This window comes from Halichoerus grypus, chromosome 5 (genome assembly GCF_964656455.1).
Source record: "Halichoerus grypus chromosome 5, mHalGry1.hap1.1, whole genome shotgun sequence".
Classification (NCBI taxonomy): Eukaryota; Metazoa; Chordata; class Mammalia; order Carnivora; family Phocidae; genus Halichoerus; species Halichoerus grypus.
The window spans coordinates 136,807,530-136,827,631 of NC_135716.1; the positions used below are offsets into that span (position 1 = coordinate 136,807,530).

A 20,102-nucleotide genomic window follows, 5' to 3' on the forward strand; every position below is an offset into this window, starting at 1 on the left:
CTAATATATACAAAACAATTTTTAAAAATATCCTCAAGGAAATAGAAACTAGAGCAGGATAATAAATACAGACATTTGTGAGTCCATTATATTGAACATTCATTGTGTATAAGCATAATACATGGTGGTTTGGTTTTTTTCAGAGATTCAAACTTCTTGGTTCCTAAATTTTATAATCGAAATAGGAAGTCCACACCTGAAGTGTAAAATTGCTACCTATGGTCATGATTTAAAGTTAGTAACATATTAGAAGTCCACAGACTAAGAGAAATGTTCCCATCCTCCAGATTATGACAGTGCAGCATACCTAGATAACTTAAACTTTGGCAGAGAAAAGGAAACAAAGACGATCATCTCGAGGTGACTTGTAGAGCTAACAGGAGTTGCACCTAGAAAGCCTTTGTGGAAGTTTGTACCAGTGGAGACAATATAATTTTTTTTTACTTCCAAAGGCTAATTTTGGGTGTAGACAAAAGCCCTGATTACCATGGTGCCCTAGGAATGAACAAAAGATAAGTATTTTGCCTAGCATAAAAATGGACAATTCCATAATTCATCTATTAAGAGAATCAGGGAAAAGGTACATGTGTTTTAGGATTCCATCACCAGCCACCTTTTAAAAGGTAAGAACACAAGTAGGACCTAAATGAAGTTGTGATTTGAAGTCAAAAGTCCATGTGAAAGAAAATGCTGGGGTGCCTGGCTGGCTCAGTGGGTGGAGCATGTGACTCTTGATCTGGGGATCACGAGTTCAAGCCCCACGTTAGGGGTGGAGAGTACTCAAAAAAAAAAAAAAAAAAAAAAAAGAAAGAGAGGCGCCTGGGTGGCTCAGTCAGTTAAGCCTCTGACTCTTGGTTTCAGCTCAGGTCATGATCTCATGGGTTGTGGGATGGAGCCCCATGTCGGCTCTGCACTCATCGGGGAGTCTGCATGAAGATTCTTTCCTTCTGCCCCACCCCCACTTGTGCGCTCTGTCTCGCTCTCTAAAATAAATAAAGAACTCTTTAAAAAAAAGGAAAATGCTATTTTCTGTACAGCTTTGGGAAAATGAGTGTGTAACTCTTTCCCAAATGGCAGGTCAGCATATACTTGGTGCTGTCTTCAATAACAAAATGGTTTTCCGGGCACCTGGGTGGCTCAGTGGGTTAAGCTCCAACTATTGATTTCAGCTCAGGTCATGATCTCAGGGTTGTGAGATCAAGCCCCACACTGGGCTCTGCAGTAGGCATGGAGCCTGCTTAAGATTCTCTCCCTTTCCCTCTGCCCCTCCCCCCTCTAAAAAAACAAAATACCTTTTTTTAATGAACTATTAATTACAAAACAACTTTCTTAGAATAAAATTATGCCTAAACATGTACTCAGTAAGCACACATTCTCGTATCTAAGAAACAGGTATAACTTAGTAATTACTAATCTAACTAAATTTGTAATTTTAGAATTAGTTGGGAGTCCATTATTATGTCTAATAACAGTAAAAACTTGTAACTGTAAATGCTTAAACGTTTACATGAAAATACTGATCTTTTGCCAGAGTTTACTTTAAGCTTTGACGTGAGTCTATAATACCTGTATTATTTATAAGTTGGAAAAAAAAGGAACTCTAAAACTCTGATAATGTTACTGTTCTGTCCAACCTTGAAATGGAATGTCAAAGCACATGTTATATGCATAAATGGCAGAAAGATATAGATGAAAGATATAGTAATAAGAAAGATATCACTTGTTTACCCTACTTTTTAAAAATCTACATTACCTGAACTCAATCATTATAATGTTACAAAGAGAATTCCACCATAAAACCAAAAGTGTATATAACACTGAAGAGACAAACACTGAATTATCCAGAATATTGTCTAAGACTGGTAGCACCTTAGTAATATATACTTATTGATTCACAAATTAAATGCCATAATAACGAAATACAGGTTAAACTTTTAAACAGGAGATTCATGATCTCAGACTACTTTCAAAAGAATAAAAACTAAAATTACAGTTTATAATAAAATATAAATTTAATGTTTGTATCGTTTATAATAAAATATTTTAATCTTTTCAATGTTCATATTTCAAATATGGATTTCCTCAAATAGAGATCTTATTGGATACAGACCCAAGACATTACTTCAAAAATATGTCAGAGTTTTTCTTTAAGGAAACCGCTTCTAAATTTGGCAAAATAACTCAGTTTCTCTATTCATAAAGTTATTAGCCTTGATGAAATTGACATGAGTATTCAGTGTTATCTGGTATTGTTTACCACTTTTTCAAGAGTAAAGACCTCCAAGTCATTTGATATACCTGGCAAGGACAAAATTCACTGGTTTGAGGGATATTTACAACCAGAGAAATTTTAGATATGACAATGGAGAGAAGCAAAAAAAAGACCAACTTGGGGCGCCTGGGTGGCTCAGTCATTAAGCGTCTGCCTTAGGCTCAGGTCATGATCCCAGGGTCCTGGGATCGAGCCCCGCATCAGGCTCCCTGCTAGGCGGGAAGCCTGCTTCTCCCTCTCCCACTCCCCCTGCTTGTATTCCCTCTCTTGCTGTGTCTCTCTCTGTCAAATAAATAAAATCTTTAAAAAAAAAAAAATAAAGACCAACTCCTACCCCCACCAAAAACAAACAAAAAAACAAAAACAGCACTTCTAAAATTTTACTTATCTCCTAATATTTCTCTTTTACAATCATTCAACCTGTTTTTATATATTCTTTACATTTTCCCCATTATAGGTCAAATTCAGGCTAGTGATTCAGATGTGAAGTGTTTTAAATTCTACTACTATAGAATCTTATAAATCTTATATAAATAAATATATATATCCATATAGAATCTTACATAAATCTTAAAGTACCAAGTAAGAATTGTTTAAAAAATATTTCTAAGCAAGTAATTGATGGAAGCTTTAAAAATACTAATCTAATCTGTATAAACACTGAATGTTTTATTTTGAAGCTACATAGAATATATAAATATATAAAATGGCACAATAGCATAATGTAGTTCCATTGCTCAAGCTTCCCTAAGAAACTGGGATGATTCAACAATGTAATTCTTATTCCTGTCTTTCTGATCCATTAACTTTCAACAAATAAGGCAAAATACGTATATTTTAAAGAAAAATTTACCCAAGTAAAGTTGTTCTTTAGAAATAATGTTTTCTAAGCTGCTTTTAAAAACAGTTAAGTAGGCAGCTCTACAATTCATATAAAATGTCTCTTCCTCAGTTAGTGGAAATTTCTTTGTTCGAGGACTCTCTGAAAGCGCTGACTTCTGACTGGAGAAAGTTGCATCTCTTCCTGGACTGATGGCCATTCTATTAGAAAATAATTTAAAAATTTTAATCAATGTTAATCCCCTAAAATGCAAATGTCACTTTGCCTTTCAAATGGGGGGAAGAGGAATCAAAGCATTACAGTTTTCATATATGGGGAAAAAAGACAAATATAATATGCATATGGTGTTATTATTACATGCTAAATTAGAATAAGCCTTTGGCAGTATATATATATATATATATATATATACACACACACATATATATATGTGCATATTTCAAAATCAACTATATGAGACAAAATACATATAGAAAATACATATATATGAGAAAGCCAAAAGAATAAAGCCAAAGCAAAGATGTAATATAAAAACAAAATAAGTATCATAGAGGAAAGGAAAAGCACACAATACTCTCAAAATAAGAGGACAGTAAGTTGGGGCACCTGGGTGGCTCAGTCGATTAGGTGTCTACCTTCGGCTCAGGTCATGATCCCAGGGTCCTGAGATAGAGTCCCACATCGGCCTCCCTGCTCAGCGGGGAGTCTGCCTCTCTCTCTGCCCTTCCCCCCCCCACTTGTGCTCACGCTCTCTCTCCTGTGCTCTCTCTCTCTCTCAAATAAATAAAATCTTTTAAAAAAAGAGGACAGTAAGTTAAGTCTTCATAGGGTTGTCATGAGGATTAAATATGTTAATACACGTGAAACATACAGAACAATGCCTTGCAGTAATAAGTGCTAAATAAACTTTGAAAGAGTGAAACTCCACAACAATGAGAATTTGGATGTAATGTGATTGGCAGTTGGCAACCATCACCTCAGCAGGAGCAACAAGGTCACTTCACCAACATCTCAATAATGCTGGCCAACATTTTGAATGACTGAATTTTTTGGATCCTATTTAAAGCATTATTGTGAGATTTTACTGCATTCATTACTAATAATGTTGTGAGGTTATATAGTACCTCAGCTCATAAGCCTTAAAGAACTATCGTACATCTTAATTTATCCTTATTACAGTGGTCAGGTATTTTTTGTCCCTTTTACAGATAAGGAAACTGAGGGACAGAGATGTCACCCAGCTAGCAGTAACAAGAGGCAGTAAATTTTGATAACAGTTTCTTCTTTATTAATGTGAATGAAGGCTTCTTGTACAATAGTTACTATGAGGCACTAAATTGTGCTGGTGGTCTAACAGCTTCCAACATTATTTTACCCAGCTTTGACTTCTAAAAATACATTCCAACCTAATAAATTGAATATTTCAAGTTCAACAATAAGACGACACAGGTAGGGTCCCCTTCAGGACTCATTGGATTCTTACTCAGGAGGCCTAAATCACTTGCACCTTCTTGAATTATATAGGTCTTTTACACTTGGGAAAGAAAGATAATAATCGCTTATCATGGATGAAGTACCCTATTTATAATACACAGACTGCCTGCCTGACACTTTCATATTACACCAGATTTAGAAGGACCCCATAGGGATGTGGTGTCACAGTCTGGTTACTGCGAATTGATATCACTATAATTAAGCATCAGTTTTAAACACATATGCGTGCACGCATCTCCTCACAAATGTGGGGGGAAAAAACTGTTCCGATAAGAAAGGAAGAATGAATGTTCATTTTGCAGCAAGCAATTTTTAAATTTAAGTATTTTGGGGGGGAGGGTGGGATCGTCCTCGAATACTCTTTCCAAATAAGGTGACTACCTCACGTGGAAATCCCACAGTAGAAATGTTCCAGAATTCTATTCTTTCCCTTTTTGTGACGAGAGACCAAACGGAAGCTTAAATAAATATACAACTGCACCCCTCAGACTTGGAAACCGCCTTCACTTAAAACTCCAGCCCGAGACCAAGACAGGGGCCTACAGAGCACACTGTAGCAAACGGCTCCATAAATAACCCGCCACACAATGGCAAGAAAAATAAACTGTTAACAAGCGCCTAAGGCTTACTGAAGGGCCAAGGGAAACACAGCCGCCCAGTCCCCGGCCCTACACGCTGAAATACGTTCACAGCTGATCTCGGGCAACCTCTCTCTGTTTTTTGATTTCTCTACGACGCAGATGCGGTTTTATGTACACTTTAGGTACACACGGACCCAGCGTTGGCATGGCAAGAGAAGTAAAAGAAGCAGGTGAGAGGGAAGGAAGCCGGACAGCGAGGCAGGGCGCGGCGCAGACACAGAGACAGCCAGCTGTTTGCTACCTAATTCCAGCTCACACGCGAGGAAGCGCAGCCAATTCTCTCCACGGATTCCGTGATCCTGTCGCCGCAGCCCAACCGACCTCGGCCTTTCCTTTAATTACCATGGCAACTGCGCCTCTCCGCCACCGGAAATAAGATTCAGAGCACCTCCCCAAACAGTCCGGGTAGAAATCTAGGGAGGTGAATCCGGAGAGGACAGATACGGCTGTGCAGCTCGTCTGTCGGGGTCTGGAATGGCCAGAGTGAAGAGACGGTCCTGTGGTGCGCTGGCAGGGACGAGGATGAGGTCCTAGGTCCTTAGTTAGAGTCTCGTCTCCTCTCCCCCTTACACTCGGATCCCTTGGAGGGGGGAAGGTGTTTCCAGCGGGCCACCTTGCGTGTGACACCGCGTCTGGCGTCCGCAGGCCCGCGCTTTTCAGACTGCGGCGTCGCCCTCCGAAGGTTCTCTGCTTTAGGAAGAGGTGGCCCAGTTCCTTTTATCCCGCGGTGGTGCGTTCCTGAGTGTCGAAATGCCGTAGGTATCCACCCTCCCCCACCCCATTGCTGTTTCTTGGGTCCCTTTGTGAACAATAAGAGTAGATATTAAGTTGTCCTTAAAAATAAAATCCTGTTATTTTACTAGCAAAAATGGGTTTATTCTGGAATAACAAAGCATTTCAATTCGCTGCGTGCAAGCTATGGCTAAACCATAGGTAAGTTCAACAAAGGAGAGAATGATTTTATGGAGAAGAAGGAAGAAGTTGGGAGGGATTATTTTGACCCAAAGTCCGTGGGAGAACAGTCAGTTCAGGTTCAAGGTGACGGTTTCTCCTTGGCTGAGTTGCAGGAGTGGTCTGTATTTTGTAGGAGGTGCAGTGTACATCTTTCCCTATTGGGACCTGTAATCAATGGTTCTTTCCTATTGAAACTCTTCTGTTGGGGTCTGTAATTGATAGTTCTTCCTATAATTGACGTTCAGTGGTATGAGATCCCCTTTTAGCCTCCCCTTCTATCATCTCTTCTCCACTTTAATGAAGTTTCCCCTTTATTATTTTTCACATTTCCTCCTTTTGGTCAAGATCTTTCTCCAAAAGCGTTGCTGATTAAGAGTCAGGTTCTTCTTAATTCAGTGACCTTTTGTCCCTTAGTGCCAGGAAGGATATTTCCTGGGTGTTATGTCCCACTTTGGAGGGAAATTGTACAAATTGGAAACCTATTGAGGTCAAATTTGAGTAACGAGGCGTAGCAAGGAGAACTTTCAGGCATTTCCCCATCTATAGTCCGTATTTATCAAGATTGTAAGCGTTGGAGATCGTCTTACTGAGTACATCATTTTTAAAAAGATTTGACAGGCAACAAGTACACAATTGAAAGTAACATGACAATTCCAAATTGTGTGATGGTTCTAAACCAGGATCCTAGATCTGAAAGTAGCCAACTAAAAATACTGGCACTTATTCCAGCTTAAGGGAGAAAAGTTCCCCCCGCTGAGGCAAACAGAGTCGTGTATGCTTCCTACTTAAAATGGTCATGAAAACAGAATGGTGATTACTGCAAGAGCACACTGAAAGAATTATCTTGTGCATTTGAGAAGATACAGTGTAGGTATAAACATGAAGCAATAGCTGGTGAACTTTTTGCAAAACAGCAAAACTTCAAAGACCTTTTAAAAAGTATTGTTATCTCAAAAGAACTGTTGGAACCAAGTGTGTTAATAATAGGGTAAAGTTGAAAATTCAGAAACCATGAATTTTGGATAAGAATCCAGAGTTAGTTAATACTCTAGATGAAAAAGAGAGACTTCTGTAATTCCTGAACCTTCTAACAGGCCTGGTCCAGACATCTTGGGAAGTCTGTGTCATCAGATGTTGTCTGCCTCAATTCCAGGAAATCTTTCTGGTCCAGTCAGGGTTTGATGGCTTTCTTTAGATGTGTCACATGAATCCAAGAGTCCGTTCCTTGAGGTTTGGCACACAACGGTTGGCTAACAGTCCCTGAGAGGGGGCTTTCCAGCAAGGTTGAAGAGAGTCTTTCAGGAGGTGTTTTTTTGTCTTTTTTTTTTTTTCCCAATAGATGAAATCTCCAAGTTGCAAGATGTGGTGCTTAAAGTTTTTGTCTACTGAAAAGATTGCTCTACCAAAGCATAGTTAGTTTTGATAGAAGCAGTTAGGCCTTTATAATATTGAAGTATAATCTCCTTTTATCAACTGTGGGTCAAAGGAATCAGGAGCCAAGTGCATTGGATGTCCTGTTACTGTCTCAAAGGGTGAAAGTCTGTGAGTTCGCAAGGGAAGGGGTCTGATATTTAGAAAGAACAAAGGCATTGCTTTAGGCCAAGATACTTGGAGGGTCTTTACAAATTTTACCAATTGAGTCTTAATGGTGTCAGTAGTATGTTCGACTAACCCTGAGGATTGATGATGGTATGCACAATAAAAGTGTTGTAAAACTAGCCAAACAGTACAGACTTGTTAAAGCACCTAACTGGTAAAATGGGTTCCCCAATCACTGAAGTTCAAGAGGGGTTCCCCAGGTAGGGATAATTTTTTTCTAACAGAATTTTTGCCACAGAAGAGGCAGTGGCCAGTCTACAAAGGAAAACTTTAGTCCAGTGAGGAAACATACAAACCATAACTAAAGCATATTTAATCCATTAGATGGGGAAGCTATATGAAATCCATTTGTGAAAACTGAATGGCCTTTGAGGTAATTTAAGTGTTGGAGAGCTGTGCAGACAGGTTTCCCTGCATTGTGTTTTGGACAGGTGAGACAAGTGAGGTGGGCACTTTTTGTGACCTCATTAATATTTCCTCACCAATGTGGGTTTATGAACACTATCATTTTGTTAGTAGACCAATGGTTTAGTGCATGTACAGTGGTAAGTAGTGGGAATTTTAGAATTTCTGGTAGGGCCAGATTGTTAATTGGTCCAAGTCAGTTTTTTCTTTTTATCAAATGAACAATTATTAGATTTCCAATTTTTTCTCCTATTCTAGGGCCCATTGTTAGACGTTTCTGGTCAATTTTTTGACCTTGAGAGCAGCATTTTTGGCAGAAATATCAGCAAGGTGGTTTCCTTTGGCCTCCAGGGAGTCAAGTTTAGAATGCTGGGGACCTTAACAGCCAGAGCAGGCAGCAAAAGTATGGCATCAAATAAATTCTAGACATAGGAACCATTTTTAACTTTATCCCCAGTGGGGTAAGGAAACCTCATTGTTTCCATAACATACCAAAGTCTTGAGCTACCCTAAAGGCATACTGGCTATTGGTATAAGTGTTTGTGGTTCTACCCTTGGCTAAGGTACAAGCTTGAGTAAGGGTATAACTCAGATTGTTGGGCCAAAGTAGCCAGAGGGAAAGGTGCTACCTCAGTGACTTCAAAGGAGTTGCATGTGGTACTTACCATGTGGTATGTATATGGTATACCATTTTCATCCTTTACATAAGAACCATCAGTAAACCATGTAAAATCTGTATTGGTTAGAGGAGTTTCCTGTAAATTGTTACAGGGAGTCAAAAGGTGATCTGTCAGCGTTCCCCGTTGGGAATTAGAAGGACATTGGAAAGTCTGGCTTAAAGGGCTCAAGGCACCTGGAGCACTTAAGTTTGTAACAGTCTTTTTTCCAGTGTCCTGGCCCTTTGCAATAATAGCAGAAACTATTGGGGAAGGAGGGTTGTTTGTTTTGTTTAGGGGCTTTCATTTGCTGGAGTTGACAATTGAGAATTTTAGACGTCTTTGTTTTAAATTACTCATCTAGGGTGTGGGTGAGCTGGTTTGCCAGGTTAACTAAATCTGGAAGGGACATGGTTTCCCATTCTATCCTCATCCCTTTAACTAAAAGAGAAAGATTCTAGTTTAGTCCATTAATAAACATAGAGTTAAATGCTACCTGGGTAGATTGACCAAGTTATTTAAACTTACCAACCTGGTTTCTCATATTTCTATTAGTTAGCCCTCATGCTTGTGTGAGGACCAGGCCAAACACTGGATGAAACTAGCCCAGTGGGGACACCCTAAAAGGGATTTAGAGAAACAGACACCAATCTTTGGCAAGATGCTAGAACAATCTCTGGAAATCTCCACCAAGCAATTATAGTAGCTTTTCCTAAGCCTGCTAATTGGAACAAAATTCAGGCTTGCACACAAAAGCCTGACAAACATGTACATAACTGTTAAACTCAACACCAAACAGTCTTTTTTTTAACTTTTTTTTTATTATGTTCTATTAATCACCATACATTACATCATTAGTTTTTGATGTAGTGTTCCATGATTCATTGTTTGCTTATAACACCCAGTGCTCCATGCAAACAGTCTTTTAAGAAAATTTTGGTCTTCTTAGATGTTGAATTCTTCAGCAAACCCATTGGTGTCCTCAGTCACTTTAGGAAACTTTACAGCTTATAATTTGGCCTTAGTCCAGAGAGCATAATAAATTTGAGGTTTATTAGGATCCTCAGAAGACTTAACTTTAAAGGGGCAGGTTTTAATAGGCTCAGGAGAGTAGGGAGTGGGGAAAGATTTGGAGGAAAAGGGAAATTTGGTGAAAGGATTAGCATGGGGGACAATAGGGGAGATGGTGACGGTGCCGAGAAAAATGGCACCAGAGGTAGAGACAGAACAGGATATCTGCCACATGTCCTGAGACAAAGAAGATGGAGAAGGCAGAAAAGAGGCTTCAGAAGCCCTTATTTCTTTCTTTCTTTGTTTACTTCAATTAGTCTAGAAATTGTATTTTGCAGAGAAGCAATTTTAGATTTCCAATAACTTTCGGAAGCTTCAAAATACTAATCAAAATAGGCATCCCATTCAATTTTGACAATTCTAGACCCGTGGCTGTCCAATTTAGTTTTGAGAAAAGTTAAGTTTGGAGAGAGAGAAAGTTTCCCATAATGGCCATTGAAGTTCTAAATTACTTTTGGTAAGTCATTTCATTTAAGGAAGGACCACAGTTTTTAAACATAAAACCAGCTGGGGTCCCAGAAGTGGGGGGGAGAAGTGGGGTACCCTCAAATCATTTTGATGACTAGGATCCCATTTCTTATATATATATATATATATATATATATATATATATATATATACAATTTTTTTTTTTTAGCAAAAAAGAAAAATTCCTAAACAGCACAGTTTCAGCAGGAACAGCCTCGTTCCAAAATAGTAACTTTAAGTGAAGTAAAGACTCCAATGAAAAGGTAGAGAATATCAGACTAGATTTAAAATCTACACATAGATTTTACATATATATACATTTTAAGTTATATGTTTATATATAATTTTATAATTTATATACAACTTATATATGTAATGTATATATATTTAACATATATATATATATCCCAACTCATTTAATCCTCATAACGCTGATACTACCTAACCTGATATCAAAATATGGTAAAAGAATTATGAAAATATTGCTGACCAATATATTTCATGAACATGGACTCAAAAATCCTTAACAAAAGATTAGCAAATCTAGGGGCACCTGGGTAGCTTGGTCAGTTAAGCATCTGCCTTCTGCTCAGATCATGATCCTGGTATCCTGGGATTGAGCCCCTTGTCGGAATCCCTGATCAGCAGGGAGTCTCCTTCTCCCTCCCCCTGCTCTTGCATTCTCGTGTACGTGCTCTCTCTCTCCCTCTCAAATAAATAAATAAAAATCTTAAAAAAAAAAAAAATTAGCAAATCTAATTCAACGTATGAAAGGGATAATACATTATGTCCAAGTGGGGCTTATCCCAAGAATGCAAATTGTTCTGTTATTTTAAAATCAATTCACATTTTTCAAAAAGAGAATAAAGGAGATCATATTAATAGTTGTACAAAGAGCACACTCATTCATGATAAAATAAAAACTCAGCACAGTAGAAGTAGAAAGGGAACTAATTCCTTTGAAAAACCTATACATATCATACTCAGCACTAAACACTTATTCTAAGATTAGGAATAAGGCAAGATGTGCCCTCCCACCACTTCTATTTAACAAAGCACTAAAAAGAAAGGAACTGTGTAAATGTTGGAAAGGAAAAAGTAAAATTGATGATTTGCCAGTGATATTGTCATGAACATGGGCAATCCTGAGGAATTCGTAAAACAGTTATTAGAGCTATTTAGCAAAGATGCAGATCACATAGTCAATATACAAAAATTAATTCTGTTTCTACATTTTAGCAAGAAACACCTGAAAATGAAGCTTAAATGTTTCCATATACAATCACATTTTAAAACTAATTAAAAGAAGTTTAACTAGAAGACACTTATTTCTACCTTGAAGATGACAACATGTTGCTTAGAGAAAATAAAGATCTAAATAGGGGCATGTTTATGGATTTGAAGTCTCAATAATGTTAAACTGTTAGTTCTCCCCAGCTGATCTTTAGATTCAATGCATTTCCTGTCAATCCCAGCAAACATTTTATAGGAATAGAAAAACTGATTTCAAAATTTTTATGAAAAGGCAAAGGACTTATAAGAAAATAATCTTGGGGCGCCTGGGTGGCTCAGTCGTTAAGCGTCTGCCTTCGGCTCAGGTCATGATCCCAGGGTCCTGGGATCGAGCCCCGCATCGGGCTCCGTGCTCCGCGGGAAGCCTGCTTCTCCCTCTCCCACTCCCCTGCTTGTGTTCCCTCTCTCGCTGTGTCTCTCTCTGTCAAAATAAATAAATAAAAAAAAAAAATCTAAAAAAAATAAGAAAATAATCTTGAAAAAGGAGGATGAAGTTGGAGTACATAAACTAACTAGACTTAATATAAAGTGGTTCTGAATTCAGTGTGGTTTGGACATAAGGACAAATAGATAAAATGGAAGAGAATCCAAAGTCCAGAAATAGACCCAGAAAGGTGCCAAAGCAATTCAGTGGGGAAAGAAAAGTCCAAATGGTTCTGGGACACCGTACAGAAAAATAAATGAAACACCCTCAACTTCTACCTTATACCATATAAAAAATTGATTTGAAATATAGCATAGTCCTATATGTAAAAGGTAAAGTTTCTGAAGGAAGTGTATGAGAATATTGTTACAACATGAGGTAGGTAAAATTTCAGGCAAGATACAAAAAACAATAATCATAAAAGAAAAAAATAATAGACTTCATCTAAATTTTGAACTTCTCATCAAAGGACACAATTAAGAAAATGAATTGTCAAAAGCTAGAGGTATTACAATTCCAGATTTCAAATTATACTATAAGGCTGTCGTAATCAAAACAGTATGGTACGGACACAAAGATAGACACATAGATCAACGGAACAAGATAGAAAGCCCAGAAACAAACCCATGATTATATGGTCAATTAATCTTCGACAAAGGAGGCAAGAATATGCAATGGGAAAAAGTCTCTTCAACAAACAGTGTTGGGAAAGCTGGACAAGTACATGCAAAAGAATGAAACTGGACCACTTACACCATACATGAAAATAAACTCAAAATGGATTAAGGGCCTAAATGTGAAACCTGACACCATAAAAATCCTAGAAGAGAGCACAGGCAATAATTTCTCTGCAGTTGGCTGTAGCAACATTTTTCTAGACCTGTCTCCTGAGAAAAGGGAACAAAAGCAAAAACTATTGGGACTACATCAAAATTAAAACCTTCTGCACAACAAAGGAAACAGTCAACAAACTAAAAGACAACCTACTGAATGGGAGAAGATATTTGCAAATGACATAGCCGATAAAGTGTTAGTACCCAAAATATATAAAAATTTATACAATGCAACACCAAAAAACCCCAAATAATCCAATTAAAAAATGGGCAGAAGACATGAACAGACATTTCTTCAAAGAAGACATGCAGATGACCAACAGACACATGAAAAGGTGCTCGACAGCACTCATTATCAAGGAAATGAAATAAAAACTACAATGAGATACCATCTCACACCTATCAGTATGGCTAAAATAAAAAACGCGAACAAGTGTTGACAAGGACAGGGAGAAAAAGGAACCCTTGTGCATTGTTGGTGGGAATGCAAACTGGTGCAGCCACTCTGGAAAACAGTATGTAGGTTCCTCAAAAAGTTAAAAATTGAATACTCTGGGCACCTGGGTGGCTCAGTTGGTTAAGCGACTGCCTTTGGCTCAGGTCATGATCCTGGAGTCCCAGGATCGAGTCCCGTGTCGGGCTCCCTGCTCAGCAGGGAGTCTCCTTCTCCTTCTGACCCTACCCCCTCTTGTGCTCTCACTCTCTCTCTCTCTCTCTCAAATAAATAAATAAATAAAATCTTTTTAAAAATTAAAAAAAAAAAATAGAATACCCTATGATCATAGTAATTGCACTACTAGGCATTTACCCAAAGGACACAAAAACACTAATTCAAAAGGATATATGCACCCCTGTGTTTATTGTTTATTGCAGCATTATTTACAGTAGCCAAATAGCCATACACACACACAGAGAGAATATTATTCAGCCATAAAAAAGAATGAAATCTTGCCATTTGCAACAACGTGGATGGAGCCAGAGAGTATAATGCTAAGAGAAATAAGTCACTCAGAGAAAGACAAATACCACGTGATTTCACTCATACGTGGAATTAAAGAAACAATTTAAAGGGTAAAAAAGGGAGAGAGCCAAACCAAAAAACGGACTCATAACTATAGAGAGCAAACAGATGGTTACCAGAGGGGAGATGGGTGGGGAGATGGGTGAAATAGGTGAAGAGGATTAAAAGTACACTCATCTTCATGAGCACTGAGTAATGTATAGAATTGTTGAATCACTATATTGTACACCTGAAACTAATATAACACTCTATATTAACTATACTGGAATTAAAGTAAAAATAAAAAAAATTTTTTTAAATGAATTGTCAGGGTGCCTGGCTGGCTTAGTCAGTAGAGCGTGCAACTTTCTTGATCTCAGGGTTGTGAGTTCAAGCCCCACATTGGGTATAGAGATTACTTAAAAAAAAATTTTTTTTTTTAAAAATGAATCGTCGGGGCACCTGGGTGGCTCAGTCGTTAAGCATCTGCCTTCGGCTCAGGTCATGATCCCATGGTCCTGGGATCGAGCCACGCATCAGGCTTCCTGCTCCGCAGGAAGCCTGCTTCTCCCTCTCCCACTCCCCCTGCTTGTGTTCCCTCTCTCGCTGTGTCTCTCTCTGTCAAATAAAAAATAAAATCTTAAAAAAAAAAAAGGAAATTAAAAGCCTTTCTTTGAAAAAAAAATAAAATTAAAAAAATGAATTGTCAAGCCACTGAATAGGAGAAAATACTTATAAGATATATTTTAACCAATTTATATTTAGAATATATAAAGAATTCTTGTAACTCAACAGTAAAACAGTAACTTAACTAAAGAGTAAAACTCATTAAAATAATAGTTCAAAAACTTGAACCAATATTTAATTTAAAAAAAAGTTACATAAATGGCAAGGAAGCATTTTGTTAGTCATCAGGAAAATGCAGATTAAAACTATATTGAAATACTGTTTAACACCTGGTAGAATGACTTTATGTACATTTTGCAGTTAACAATATTATGCAAATACTGAATCTTAGTAAATAGATTTGCTTTGCCCAGGGGTCTGGGTTAGCACTTCTGAAACTGATTTCTATGTATTCTAGGCTTGAGCAAATGATAAGTGTTTTGCAGATAATAGAAGCTAGGTTTTCATTGTTGTATAGAGGAATTTAAAATATTTTAGCTTGGCATTGGAGGTATCAATATGAAATCACAGATTTTTTAAATACACATATATACAGAGAGATAGACATGTATTTTTCTGTTCTATCTCTGTGTATCTTTATATATACATTTTAAAAATCTGTGATTTTTTTTCCTGGCTAGTGATATGTAATACAATAGTCTCCTGTGGTGCTAGGCAGTGGCAGTGAGCCACAGCTCCCAGTCAGCCCCACCCAGTTGCGAGAGTAAAAAAAATGATACACTTAAAACCATTCTGTACCCGTATAACCATTCTGTTTTTCACTTTTAATAGAGTATTCAGTAAATTGCATGAGATATTCAGTACTTTATTGTAAAATAGGCTTTTTGTTAGATGATTTTGCCCAACTATAGGTTAATATAAGTGTTGTGAGCGTGTTGTGAGATAGGCTAGGCTAGGCTATAATATTTTGTAGGTTTGGTGTATTAATTGCATTTTCAGCTTAGATGGGTTTATCAGGGCATAACCTACTCTAAGTCAAAGAACTAGAGCAAGAGAGAAAGAATGATAAAACAAATAGGACAAAATGTAAACAAGTGATAAGTCTGGGTAAAAGATAAGAACTCTTACTCCTAGTTTTTTTTTAAGTTTAAAATTAAGTAAAAATTAAAAGTTACCCCCCGTACTCATCAAATTATTTTTTAAAAAAAAACACCAATGCGTGGATTAAACAGTAAATTAGATACAATTGAAGAAAGAATTAGACAACTGGAAGATAGCTCTGAATTGCCCACATGCACTACAGAGACAAGAAATGCTAAGAAATAAGAGTTTAGATATATGGAAAATGGAACTATAAAGTCTAAAATTACTTCTAGATGAAGTCTAGAAAGGAAAAATGAAGGAAAGTCAATATTTGAAAAGATTATGGTTTAGGTTTTTCCAGAACTGTTAAGACATAGATCCATATAAGATACTACATTAGAGATAAGACCGTTAATAAGACATCTTTTGGGAACCTGCAGTGAAACTACCTTAAACAGGATTGGAGGAAGGGCGCCTGGGAGGCTCAGTCATTAAGTGTCTGCCTTCGGCTCAGGTCATGATCCCAGGGTCCTGGGATGGAGCCCCACATCGGGCTCCCTGCTCAGCGGGAAGCCTGCTTCTCCCTTTCCCACTACCCCTGCTTGTGTTCCCTTCACTGTCTCTCTCTGTCAAATAAATAAATAAAATCTTTAAAAAAAAAAAAATCAGGATTGGAGGATCATAAAAATTTAAAGGAACTAAATATATTCCTCAATTTGAGACTGAAGTTTTAAGTTAAAAATATATACAATTAATTAAATAAATCATTAATTTATATAACACTTTTGTGCCCATCACTGTGTCAGGCTTTGGGGATTCAAATATGAACAGATACTGTATTTGCTGGGAGTTTTAATTTTTGTGGGAAAGATAGTTTAACAAGGATGTTTAACCTACCACTTAAGAGTGAAGGTGCTAATGATATAAATATCTTAGTTCAGGGAGGAAAGAGAAACATATAAATAGACTATTTCAACGTGGTAAGTTTTGTGAGAGGGGCATACTATAGTGCTATAGAGTAGAAAGATCCTTAATGCAATGTGGACTATGTCAGGGAAAACTTGTGCTAGATTCTCAAGGGGAAGGTAGACATCGATGTAAATTTATTATCAATTTTTATGCTATAAAATATAATACAAAAAATATGTAAAATATGATCTCAGGGTGCTGGGATCGAGCCCCACATCGGGCTCCTTGCTCAGCAGGGAGTCTGCTTCTCCCTCTCCCTCTGCCTGTCACTCCCCCTGCTTGTGCTCTCTCTCTGTCAAATAAATAAATCTTCAAAAAAAAATATGTAAAATATCACCCATTTCCCATATTTAATTCTGATAAAACTATTTGGCCCCTTTTTAAATTTATTTTTATTTTTTTATTTTTTTTATTAACATATAATGTATTATTTGTTTCAGGGGTACAGGTCTGTGATTCATCAGTCTTACATGGCCCCTTTTGATAAATTTTAAAAGGATTTAACTTATGTCCTTTTATATATTTATGTGTGATGATATATGTATATATAAATTTCTCACAGGAGGAAATAGTAATGAATATTAATGTTCATTTTTGAGAATACTCATTTAAGAATGAAATTATCTTACAGCATTTCTCATTTTATTTTGCCCAGTGACCATCTCACCTCTATTTATCTTCTGGAGTCAGTATTCCCAAATATATCCCTTTACTTCTGTAAGAATTGTTTAGCTAATTCTCTATTAACCTTTTAATAAGGAAGCTTTTGACACAAAAAACATCTGTTGCCCAATAACTGCTTAAGGTTTTGGCCAGTTTTATCATGAAGAATAACAGAGGATTCATTATTTATTTAGGTGCTTTCACATGGTGACCATATTTCTACATGTAACAGAGTAATATTTCTCTCTACCACCCATATGTGATAGTGAATTATTGTATGACCACCGTGAATGTTGAACACAAAAGAGTACTTGAGAGAACACAAAAGGCTTGAATGAAAGGGAGAAGATAAAAAGGATATAGAAGATTCTTTTCTCATTCTCATACATAGAATGGAAAATAAATCGTTTCAGATATCTCAATTTAGGAGTCACATGGGATGTGAATTTGGTCATTGCCTTTCATCAAAGGATTTCTAAGCATCTCACAAGTATACTCAATCCTTTAAATACTCTTGCAATATTGTTATCACCATTATAGTAGGAAGTAAATGGAAGCACTGACATTGTAAGTGATATTTTAATCTTCCATTCAGAAATTCCCTACTAGGGCGCCTGGGTGGCTCAGTTGGTTAAGCGACTGCCTTCGGCTCAGGTCATGATCCTGGAGTCCCGGGATGGAGTCCCACATCGGGCTCCTTGCTCGGCGGGGAGTCTGCTTCTCCCTCTGCCCTTCCCCCCTCTCATGCTCTCTCTCTCTAATAAATAAATAAATCTTAAAAAAAAAAAAGAAATTCCCTACTAGTTTATGGGCCAGTATTATTATCAACTTTATGAAGCTTAGTGAAATTATGTGATTTGCCCAAATTTAGTGGAGGAATTTGGCATAGCATCAAGGCTCTCTGACTCTTACCTGCTTTACCAAGTTTATCTGTCTCCCCACACACCCACTCTTACCCTCAGCTCTGCTATTCAAAATTATATTTAATCCAGTATTTTATTTTTTTTTTTTTTTTTTTTTTTTTTTTTTTAAAGATTTTTATTTATTTTTTGACAGAGAGACACACAGCGAGAGAGGGAACACAAGCTGGGGGAGTGGGAGAGGGAGAGGGAGAAGCAGGCTTCCCGCGGAGCAGGGAGCCTGATGCGGGGCTCGATCCCAGGACCCTGGGATCATGACCTGAGCCGAAGGCAGACGCTTAATGACTGAGCCACCCAGGTGCCCCATATTTAATCCAGTATTTTAAAGAGAAGCTCAAAGGGGCACTTGGGTGGCTCAGTCAGTTAGGTGTCCAACTATTGATTTCTGCTCAAGTCATGATCTTGGGGTCTGAGATTGAGCCCCACATTGGGCTCCGCACTGAGCATGGAGCCTACTTGAAATTCTCTCCCCTCTCTGCCCACTCACACTCTATCAAAAAAAAGAGAGAGAAGCTCAAAACATGTAATTTTGTGCTTTTTGAGGTGTCATTCCTCATTCTTAATTAGAAATCAAATGAAAGTTCATTTTTTTCTAAAATAATTTCTTTTATATTGTCATCAGTGTTAGTAATGTTGTATAATGAAACTCCTGTACTTGTTCTGTTCTGATAGAATCAGAGAATCCTATTCAGGATACTACCATGTGATAAGTTAAATAAAATAGGGGAGGATAGTCTTAGTAATATGACTAATCCCACAAATATAATTACTTTCTATTCCTCTTGATATGAAATTGCATGTCAAATGTATTTATCTTTCCTAAATTCTCAAGAGCAAAATGCTGGTAGCAACCAGAATTTTCATCCCAATGAATCTAAATTTAGTACACCTAAAAATGAAGCACAGTATTTAAATTATGGACATAGGTGTAAATTTGGGTTAAGTTAGAAGTGGGAAGTAACCTGCAGAAGTAATAAGATTACCAGGACGAGGGAGGAAATTAGGATACAGTAGATAAGTGCCCATTTAAAAAATTATTTTTTAAAAGATTTTATTATTTGAGAGAGAGAGAGATTGAGAGAATGAGTGGGGGGAGGGGCAGAGGGAGAAGCAGACTCCCTGCAGAGCAGGAAGCCCGACATAGGACTTGATTCCAGGACTCTGGGATCATGACCTGAGCCGAAGGCAGATGCTTAACCAACTGAGCCACCCAGGCGCCCCTAAAGTTTACAGTTTAATCATTAAGTGTACAGTTCTATGACATTAAGTACATTCACCTTGTGCAACTATCACCACCATCTATCTCCAAAACTTTTTCCATCTTGCAAAACTGAAATTTTATACCCATCCCTATTCACCCTTCCTCTAGTGGCAACCAGTGTTTTCTGTGTTTATGAATTTGACTACATTAAGTACCTTGTTTGAGTGGATCATACAGTATTTGCCCTTTTGATATTGGCTTATTTCACTTAGCATGATATCTTCAAGGTTCATCTGTGTTGTAGCATGTGTCAGAATTTCTTTCCTTTTTAAAGCTGAATAATATACCATTGTATATCTACACTACATTTCGTTTACTCATTTACCTGTCAGTGGGCGCTTGCATTGTTTTCACATTTTGGCTATTGGAAATAATGCTGCTATGAACATGGATGGGTGTACAAATACCTATTTGTGTCTCTGCTTTCCATTCTTTTGGATATATACCCAGAAGTGGAATTGCTGAATTATGTGGCAATTCTACATGTAATTTTTTGAGGAACTGCCAAACTGTTTTTCACAGCAGCTGTACCATTTTACAGTCCCACCAGCAGTGCACGAACATTCCAGCTCTCCATATCCTAGCCAGCATTTTCTCTTTTTTTTTTTTATAATAGACATCCTAATGG

General features: G+C 37.4%; 2 protein-coding genes across 5 annotated transcripts in view; one reads left to right on the forward strand and one right to left on the reverse strand.

The window, feature by feature from the left end:
* Positions 1–5,736, reverse strand: part of EFCAB7 (EF-hand calcium binding domain 7) — a 43,418-nt gene extending 37,682 nt beyond the window's left edge. For 2 of the 3 annotated variants that reach the window (XR_013448149.1, XM_078073014.1), the window contains exons 1-2: positions 5,505–5,736; positions 3,126–3,313 (exon numbers count right to left, since the gene is read on the reverse strand). Coding sequence is in view for 2 of the 3 variants with exons in the window: in XM_078073014.1 (XP_077929140.1) it covers positions 3,126–3,313; positions 5,505–5,593 (277 nt within the window). In the remaining variant the exon portion in view is untranslated. Of the gene's footprint in view, positions 1–3,125; positions 3,314–5,489 lie in introns of all 3 variants that reach the window. The other variant, XM_036070438.2, reaches the window with a different exon arrangement.
* A 61-nt stretch (positions 5,737–5,797) lies between these two features.
* ITGB3BP (integrin subunit beta 3 binding protein) overlaps positions 5,798–20,102 on the forward strand; it is a 62,596-nt gene continuing 48,291 nt past the window's right edge. For both annotated transcript variants that reach the window (XM_078073015.1, XM_078073016.1), the window contains exon 1: positions 5,798–6,003. In XM_078073015.1, coding sequence (XP_077929141.1) covers positions 5,999–6,003 — 5 coding nt within the window. In that variant the 5' untranslated portion in view covers positions 5,798–5,998. The remainder of the gene's footprint in view (positions 6,004–20,102) is intronic.